This window comes from Theropithecus gelada, chromosome 3 (genome assembly GCF_003255815.1).
Source record: "Theropithecus gelada isolate Dixy chromosome 3, Tgel_1.0, whole genome shotgun sequence".
NCBI lineage: Eukaryota > Metazoa > Chordata > Mammalia > Primates > Cercopithecidae > Theropithecus > Theropithecus gelada.
Window position 1 is genome coordinate 127,513,615 of NC_037670.1, and position 9,545 is coordinate 127,523,159.

General features: G+C 37.0%; 2 protein-coding genes across 10 annotated transcripts in view; one reads left to right on the forward strand and one right to left on the reverse strand.

Annotated features, from left to right (window-relative positions):
• ARMC10 (armadillo repeat containing 10) overlaps positions 1–7,472 on the forward strand; it is a 28,069-nt gene extending 20,597 nt beyond the window's left edge. For 4 of the 6 annotated variants that reach the window (XM_025378220.1, XM_025378224.1, XM_025378219.1 and 1 more), the window contains 2 exons: positions 1,492–1,563; positions 2,849–7,472. In XM_025378220.1, the coding sequence (XP_025234005.1) occupies positions 1,492–1,563; positions 2,849–3,103 (327 nt within the window). In that variant the 3' untranslated portion in view covers positions 3,104–7,472. The remainder of the gene's footprint in view (positions 1–1,491; positions 1,564–2,848) is intronic. The other 2 variants (XM_025378222.1, XM_025378225.1) reach the window with 1 other exon arrangement.
• The window catches only part of NAPEPLD (N-acyl phosphatidylethanolamine phospholipase D), a 49,332-nt gene continuing 44,140 nt past the window's right edge, over positions 4,354–9,545 (reverse strand). For 2 of the 4 annotated variants that reach the window (XM_025378211.1, XM_025378213.1), the window contains exons 5-6: positions 8,005–8,135; positions 4,354–7,703 (exon numbers count right to left, since the gene is read on the reverse strand). In XM_025378211.1, the coding sequence (XP_025233996.1) occupies positions 8,010–8,135 (126 nt within the window). In that variant the 3' untranslated portion in view covers positions 4,354–7,703; positions 8,005–8,009. Of the gene's footprint in view, positions 8,136–9,545 lie in introns of all 4 variants that reach the window. The other 2 variants (XM_025378210.1, XM_025378212.1) reach the window with 1 other exon arrangement.

Below are 9,545 nucleotides of genomic sequence, written 5' to 3' on the forward strand. Positions count from 1 at the left end.
TCTGCCCACCTTGGCCTCCCAAAGTGCTGGGAATGCAAGCATGCACCACCACCCCTGGCCAAAAATACCAAAACTTAACCGTGATCATTTCTAGTTTTGTAAATATGGGTAAATTTTCTTTTTCTTTTTGCTTTTCTATTTTTTTTTAAACTGCTATGGTAAACATCTGTTGCCTTTGTAATAAAAAATTTTTGCAAAATAATATCCAGGTTCCTTCCCAGCTCTAGTGAAGAGCACATTTGTCACATTTCCCTGAGTTAGTACCCCCGCTCTATGCTCCTTGTTTTAGTTCCAGGTATCTTGTGGAAAGTATGGTTTCACATGGCCTTTGTTTTTAAAAAGAGGCGTTCTATTTGAGTCTTCTTATTACTGACTTTTCAGTTATAAGTGATAAGAATGCTGATATTTTAGCTAGTCAGCCATTAAATAACATTTATTTGCTTATTATTTATATCATTGCTGGGCATGGTGGCTCATGCCTATAATCCTAGTTACTCTGGGAGACCAAAGTGAGAGGATTCCTTGAGGCCAGAAGTTCAAGACCAGCCTCAGCAATATAGTGAGACCCCATCTCAATCAATCAACCCATCAATCAGTTTTTATCACTGTGCTTTTTTATATGATTGTAAAACACTTTCACATTAAAAGATAGCCTCAAAGATTCATAGTAGCTTACTAAAAGGGGCCATATTGTTATTTATTTAGTCTTGGTAACCAAACAGTTCCAGAATTTTAATACTTTAAGTAGAAATGAGCTTTGAGAGATTTTTTTTGTTGTTGTTTTAAAGATTGTATTTCTTTCTTTCTTTTTTGTGGGGGGTGAAGATGGGGTCTCAGGGTCTCACTATGTTGCCCAGGCTGGCGTGCAGTGGCTGTTCACAGGCACAATCATAGCTTGAATTTGAACATCCTTGAACTTGAACATCATTAAGGTGGGAAAGCTCAAGCGATCCTCCCACCTGAGCTTCCCAAGTACCTAGGACTACAGGCCGTGTCGACACCACCATGCCTGGCCATACTTCACTTAACAGTAATCATAATAAAGATCGTGTATTTAACAGATGTTAAGCTTACCATCTGTTCGGATGTGCATGTGAGTTGGGGGTAGATTGTGAAGACATTTGCAATATTCTATCTCCCTAACATTATAATTGGGAAAAAATAGGTTTAAATAACACTGTGATAGAAAACCTCTATCTCTGATAGGTTCTCTAAGAGGTGTAGGACATTTGCAGTATACTCTGTATCTCCCTAACGGTGTAATTGGAAAAGTGAGGGTTAAATAACACTGCTCTGTGATAGGTTCTCTAAGAGTGGTGCCAAGTGTTATAAGAGTTCACAGTGAGACGTTTAAAGTAGAATGAATAGAGAAGGTTTCCTGGAGTAGAGAGAATTTGAGCCAGGCCTGGAAGACATGGTGAGAGAAAGCATGCCTGAGAGAGAAAATTCATGCTTGCCACTCTGAGATAAGCCAGTATCATCTTCTTTCAGGTGCAAGTTTTGAAACTGCTTTTGAATTTGTCTGAAAATCCAGCCATGACAGAAGGACTTCTTCATGCCCAAGTAAATAGCTTATATGTTTATTTTGTAAATATATACATATATAAATTTGAGCAGACAGATCTGGAAAGATTTAACCTAAAATGTTAACAGGGATTCTTTCTGAGGAGCAGTATTAAAGAATTTTTTAAATTCATTTTGTATATATGAATTTCCTAAATTTTTTGCAATGAGTCTATTTTACTTACTTTTGAAAAACATTTTTAAAAATTCACCCTAGCAACAATAAATTATAACTTTTTTCTCTACCCAATTTTGGGTACAATTGTGCCATTCCATCTTTTATACTGGACCTGTTTGTGTTTACATGTATCTTAGTATCCACTGAAACAGCAGTACTGAGTCCCCAGCATATGCTAGACTCTAGATGAGACACACCAGTGAGCACAGCATGACATGGTACATGTCCTCATGAAGCTTACAGTCTAGTGGAGAAACAAAAATATATAACAAGTGAACAAGGTAATTAAAAGCTGTGATAAGTGGTCTGAATGCTGGGATAGAATGGAGCTTAACTCCTGTAGAAAAGGAACCATCACATTCATCTGCTCATCCCTGTTCCCCACCCAGCTCTGCGCCCTCTAGTGTATGGGCACTAAATGTTTGATGAAATAATGAGTTCCCATGAAAACCATATGACAGATCTTAAAAAAGAAAAATGGTTGTTTTTCCCAAATAACCACACTCTAAAATTACAAGGAAATTGTATTTTTCCAGCTAAAACACTCCCTTTTTTCCATTAGTATACAGCGTGGGGATACATAAGGTTTTATACATCTAAGTTATGCAATTTTGGGTTAATTTTCTATGACAAAATTTTTAAAATGTGAGATATTCACATTTTAAATGTGAATTTAAAAATTTTTTTATTTTTTTTTTTTTTTTTTTTGAGACGGAGTCTCGCTCTGTCGCCCAGGCTGGAGTGCAGTGGCGCGATCTCGGCTCACTGCAAGCTCCACCTCCCGGGTTCACGCCATTCTCCCGCCTCAGCCTCCGAGTAGCTGGGACTACAGGCGCCCGCCACCACGCCCGGCTAGTTTTTTGTATTTTTAGTAGAGACAGGGTTTCACCATGTTAGCCAGGATGGTCTCGATCTCCTGACCTCGTGATCCACCCGTCTCGGCCTCCCAAAGTGCTGGGATTACAGGCTTGAGCCACCGCGCCCGGCCCGAATTTAAAAATTTTTAAATGTGAGTTATTCAATGCAATTTTAAGATGTTAAAATATACGTGAAAAATGTTTTCATATATTATTAATACAAAATAATACTCATTGTTTCCTATTTCAGGTGGATTCATCATTCCTTTCCCTTTATGACAGCCACGTAGCAAAGGAGATTCTTCTTCGAGTACTTACACTATTTCAGAATATAAATAACTGCCTCAAAATAGAAGGCCATTTAGCTGTGCAGCCTACTTTCACTGAAGGTTCACTGTTTTTCCTGTTACATGGAGAAGAATGTGCCCAGAAAATAAAAGCTTTAGTTGACCACCATGATGCAGAGGTGAAGGAAAAGGTTTTAACAATAATACCGAAAATCTGATTGGTCATATTTTTCCAAAGAGTAATGCAGTCTGGATGTAAACGTATTTTCTATTTTCCTTGTAAGGGGATTCTTCCAGCTGCTGAATTTAAACAGTAAATATCGCATTTCATCATTAACACAGCTATAACTTGCCATGCTTCTAGATTTATTTTGGACTGTTTTGATACCAAGTGAGTGTAAGAGCTTGTACTGAAATCGTTTCTTTCTTTTTATTTTGCTATTTGCAAATACTTGTTATTTTCCCTACATGAAGTGGCAGTAACCTTTTTCACATTTAAGCTACCCTTCTACTTTTTGAAGTGATTTGCAGTTACTCATCTGAGACAGCATCAGTATTTGACTAAATCGTTGCTTCAGAACTATCATAGCTTGTTCTTTTAGTAGCAATGAAATCCTAAGTTCTTGAGGCCACTCACCTGCCAACCTGACCATACTGCTTTCAAAAGTCTTTTCTCGTCAGTATAATCTATTTTGGTCACTTCTAGTCAGTGACAAATGTAAACTTTTAGGAGAGAATGTTTCCTAGGACTCACCCACTCCCCTTCAATGTTCAATATGTAAAGAAAGTTATATATAAAATAGTGGGATCAATCACAATGTCCATCTTTAGACAGTTGGTTAAATAAATTTTCTGGTCTTGGAAAAGAATGATGGAGGCCAGGCACAGTGGCTTATGCCTGTAATCCCAGCACTTTGGGAGGCTGAGGCGGGCAGATCACCTGAGGTCAGGAGTTTGGGACTAGCCTGACCAATATAGAGAAACCCCGTCTCTACTAAGAATACAAAATTAGCTGGGCATGGTGGCGCATGCCTGTTAATCCCAGCTACTTGGGAGGCTGAGGCAGGAGAATCGCTTGAATCCAGGAGGCAGAGGTTGCAGTGAGCTGAGATCACAACATTGCACTCCAGCCTGGGCAACAAGAGCAAAACAGTGTCTCCAAAAAAAAAGAATGATGGAACTCTGAATGTGCTTAAGTGGAAAGCTATCTATGAAATATGGTGGTTTTTTTAAAAAACACAAATTATAGAAGAATATGGGATCGTGTGTGTGTGTGTGTGTTTAAATGAAAAATGCTTATGTATTGACAAAACACTTCTAGAATGATACCCAAACTCTTGTAGTGGGAGTGGGGAATGCCTTCTACATACACACTGTTCTACTGTTTGAATTTTTTACTATGAGCCCAAATTATAAAATCTTTTTTTAATAAAGAGGAAAAAAATCACTCACAAGGTTATACATACTGTTTCCCTTGACAGTACTTTATTAATTTTCATCTATATTTTACTTGACTAAAAATACAATGTATGAAAAGTTATCTTTAATAGTATTTTTATTCCATAAGCTACTATAACAATTTATTGATACATCTGGGATTCAGCCAGGTCTTATATTTAAATTTATAACCCCTGCCATGCGTAGCATTAAGTAAATCAGTATGCAAGCAGTATTTAAGGCAAAAGCTTTAAGAATACTTTAAATTTCATTTGTAAATACATAGATACAAGACTGTTTCCATAGGAAGTCACAAATCCTCAAACAGAAATATGTGTGTTCTCAAGGTTATCCTGATACAGAAATCAAACTTTGAAGGAATATTTTTACATTAGAAAAAGGGGTCAGTATAAGGTGAAAACTGAAAATTCCCAGTGGGCTAGACGTGAACAAAAGTATGCATTCCCCAAAAGGCACATTTCTTTGTAACAGTTTTTTCAAATTTACCTCCCTATTTAATGAACGCATATTAATTAAATATGAAAATGTGCATACATTGAAAACCAGGATTTGTTTTTAATGTGCTTTAGCAGCAGTGGATTCTAAAACTGTCTTGTCCTCTCTCATTAGTTTGAATAATCACGCTCCCTAGAGATCAGACCATTGAGTCTGAAATGTCAAAATGCTAGAGAAAAGAGGGAGTAATTTTTAACTACCCAGAAAGAAGATGCACAAATACATCTTTTCCTATGTAGGTCACGGCATATGTTGGCTTTTATAATTTGGGATTTCTCCTAATTGATGACCCACCCTATTGGGCAGTGAGGCATAGCAAAGTGTTCCTCGGTTATCGCAGGAAACTTCAATAAAATCTTACATATTGGTATGGGTACTCACTAATCAAAGAGGAAAATAAAGTTGACTTAGAGGATAAGACTGATTAAACAACACTACAATGCATATTAGACTGAATTGAAAAAGAGAATAGATTTGTCTTATTTTTCAAAATTTGTTTTCACTTTGCACATAAGCTCTTCAAAATGTAGATAACAAATGAAAAATAAAGTGGAACCCACTCAGTAAGGTGAGATTTCTGTAAGTAGGGATGAAGCTTGACATTCTTAATGAATAGTGTCAGTGTAGAAAGAACATGAGTGGTAATAAAAAATTACAGCTTATGAAAGGGCCTAGAAAAATGAGGCAGGCCAGATGAGTGGAAATAGAACACAACAGTTTAAAGTGCTTTGAGGCCCTCAGTTAAACAGTACATATGAATACAAAATAATGTTAAGGCCATTCATGGAGAAGAAATACTTAAGCAAGACATACCTGGCTTGCTTCATAGAGTAGAGGTAAGAGATGGATTTTCAATTCGGTGTGCAGCAGCAAGGAATATGGCTACAAAGTTGGCTAGTATTAGGGCAACACACCTCAAAACTAACCATAAACCTAACATCTTGATTCACATCTGCTTGGAGTGAAAAAGTTTATGATCAGTCTTTTCAGGAAGGTTTATTTTATGGGGGATTTTTTTTGTGCTTTAGTACCCCAAAATCGCATACATTATATATACACACATTGCATACACATTTCCCCTTGACTGATTCGCATCTTTATAGATAAACACTAAATTTTGATAAAGATTATTTACACTTATTTAGGCTATTACTCCAATTTACAAAATCAGTGAAATAAAGTTGTTTTCAGTGTTTAGTCTCCTAATATATGATGCTTAAATTTGCAACAGGAACAATACATTATCAAAAGCATTAACCTATATTCAGCTTTCAAATATACCTATCTATATTAGGCAGTGATATCTTAAGAAATGATTTTCTCCCTTATATTTCTAAAGTGCTTTAAAAACTCATTTATTCTACACATTTTTCAGAGGTAGGTCGGAATTATCCTCTTGTTGCAAATGAGGAAACAGGCACAGTGAGCATTGGTGACTTGTTTCAGGTTACACAAAAAATCCATGATGAAAGCAGGGTAAAAGTTCAGATTTAGTGGCTAACGTGTGGCACTACACATACACATGTGTAAATTATAGAGCACTGCCTGGGTAGCATTTGGTGTAGAAAACCTATTTTGATTATTTTGTATGAATAAAGTGCTGAGACTGGATTAGGAATACAGAATGGGCCTCCAGCAGTATCTAATCCAACTCCCTCCCTTAGGAAGGGTCAGAATAATCAAGTGAATACAAAGCCCTTATTAGGACTAAATCTTATGTCAACTGACTTTTTTTTTTTTTTTTGTAACCACTGGTGTTCATACTGGCTTACCAAAAGAATCATGCTTAAGGTTCATTTAATATAAAAATATAAGACATCTGAATCATGTAAAAAAAAAATTATACATCTGATTGATATATTTAGAGCTAAGAGACCCCAGAAAAAGAAAATGTGTAGAGAAATTTAAAAACATAAAATTTAATTCAAAGTATATGGTCTATTAACATTTATTAACATTTTATCTGTAAAATACTTCATTGTAGCTATATTTGTGCTTAGAAGATCTTCTAGATTTAAAAAAAGAAAATGGCATAAATCATATTCTCATAGCCACACGCCTTCCCTTCTCTGCTCAGCTAAGAAGAGGGCTTTCTTTCGAGACAGGGTCTCATTTTGTCACCCAGGCTGGAGTGCAGTGGTATAATCACAGCTCACTGCAGCCTCTACCTCCTGGGCTCAAGTGATCCTCCCACCTCAGCCTCCCAAGTACCTGTGACTACAGGTACACACCACCTCACCCGGCTAATTTTTTTTTTTCCCCCCCAAGAGACGAAGTCACCATGTTGCCCAGGCTGATGTTGACTTCCTGGGTTCAAGTGATCCACCCACCTTGGCCTCCCAAAGTAAGAGGTCTTTTGGGAATTGTAGATGTGCAACAGAATACACTGTTTCCTCTCATCTGAAGGCTCTAGGAAAAAAAATATATACTGTTCCCTCTTTCAAAAACTTAAGTGAATGGTGGTCATGGGTGCATTAATGCGAAAGAACTGTACACTTAAAAATGGTTAAAATGGTAAATGTTTAAAATGGCAAATACGTATTTATATATTTTTACCACAACAGAAAAAAATCAAGTCTTTAAAAATGATAGCCCCTATGTTTTTATGCTTACTGAAATAAGCCATATTTAATATTTGGCATATAAGCTAATCTTGATAGAGCAAGAATTGCTGTTTATAATAAGCATGTTGGACTGAATTTCATCATTTATTATAATGTGCATATAAGAAAGATACTTGTATTTGTAGGCCTCTGAAAAAAATCTAGGTGGGTAGACAGGCTTGACTCACCTTGCAGAAGGTCCTGAAGAATGGAAAAAACAAAATGAGTCTTCAATATCAGTTTTTCACAATCTCAGGAAATTCTACTACCACAAAAGTGTAATGCTTTAGTAAAAACATTTCCATTGCAGTGCTTATATCATGATAGGAGATTTAAAATTCACATTAGCCAATTCATTATTTAAATGACCCACCCCTGAACCCTCTCATAGTGTATATGAGCTGATCATATTAGGAAGCAAGTTATTACACAAAACATAAAACATAAACTTGCAGAAGTTGTTTCCAAATGTAAAAGAATCACAATATTTATGAATTTCTAAGTCTTTTCATTTGTTTTTAAACTCAGATGATGCCTTTTTCATTAAAAGTGCCTGTGCTCACATTTATTAAAAGTTTTCATCATCAGTATTTAGGTATCTTGATTCTCCATGCTTCAAGACAAAAAAATCTTCAGCATTAAGTCCGTATCTCTCTAGAGCTTCATTCAGCTTCACTGGAGGCTCTAAGTAATGCTGGCCAAAGGTAGAAAGAAGAAAAACAGGAAAAGATTATACACATATTTGGGAGATTATTCAAATAACAGTTCAAACTAAAATAACATATGCATAGTTAAAATAAGGCCCTTTTAATTGAAGCTTTAGCAAATGGGTCTATCACATTTTCTATTACAGTTTTGAGTCATGAAATAAGTCAACAGAAAGGTAGTTGGTTGGACAGAAATCACGCCAACACCATGTATGTCAAATTTGGTGCCATCTTACTTTGAACATCACTGGATTGCATGAAATCTTATCACGGTTTCACCATATGAAATTCCAATCAGTGCCAAAGATGATGGTATTAGAGAATTACATGTTACCAACATTTTTGAAAAATATAGAAATCTTGAGATAGTAGTGGGTGGGTGGGTATGTGTGTGTGTAGCCAAATACTACAGCAAATTGTTTGGCTGAAGAAGGGTTGTTATTCTCAAAAAGTCTAGTCACATACAGAAACCAGTCTACAGAATGAAAGAGGATCCCAGAGAATATAATCTGAAGGTTTACCTGTGTGTGGCAAAGAGGAGTCAAGATTTTGCCCTGAGTAATTGCCAAATGGGAGTCGCCCTTTACTGAGATGTTTGAAAAGTAAGCTGGAGGGAAGATGAGGAAGTTGAATTTCAGACTTTAGTTCTAGGTACCTAATGGATATCCAAGTGGAGATGTGAAGGAGACAGTTGGATATATAAATGTGGATTATAGAGGAAAAATAGCTAGAGAGGAACAGCAGATAGGTGGTATTTGAAGCCATAAGACTGGATGCGATTCCCAAGGGAGAAACCAACTATAGAAGAGAAGAGGTCCATAGACTGACTCCTACGGCACGCACTGTTCAGAACAAGCGGAGAGGAGGAACTAGCAACAGAATAAGAAAGGACAGCCAATGATGTACAAGGAAAACCAGGCAAGTTTCCTGAGCCCTTAAATGCACAGGTTTGGTAACAGTTAGTGGCCACACACAGGTCATCCTTTTCCCCCTTGCTCAGTTCCAGGTTTTATGGCTATGTTTAAAGATCGGCAGGGCACGGTGGCTCACACCTGTAGTTCCCAGCACTTTGGGAGGCTGAGGTGGGCAGACCACGAGGTCAGGAGATCAAGACCATCCTGGCTAACAAGGTGAAACCCTGTCTCTACTAAAAATACAAAAATTAGCCAGGCGTGGTGGTGGGTGCCTGCAGTCCCAGCTACTCGGGAGGCTGAGGCAGGAGAATGGCATGAACCTGGGAGGCGGAGCTTGCAGTGAGCTGAGATTGCACCACTGTACTCCAGCCTGGGCAACAGAGTGAGACTCCATCTCAAAGGAAAAAAAAAAAGATCAAGGATACCTTTCGACTGACTACTGAGTACATTCAGTTTTTTTTTTTTTTTTTTTTTTTTTTTTTT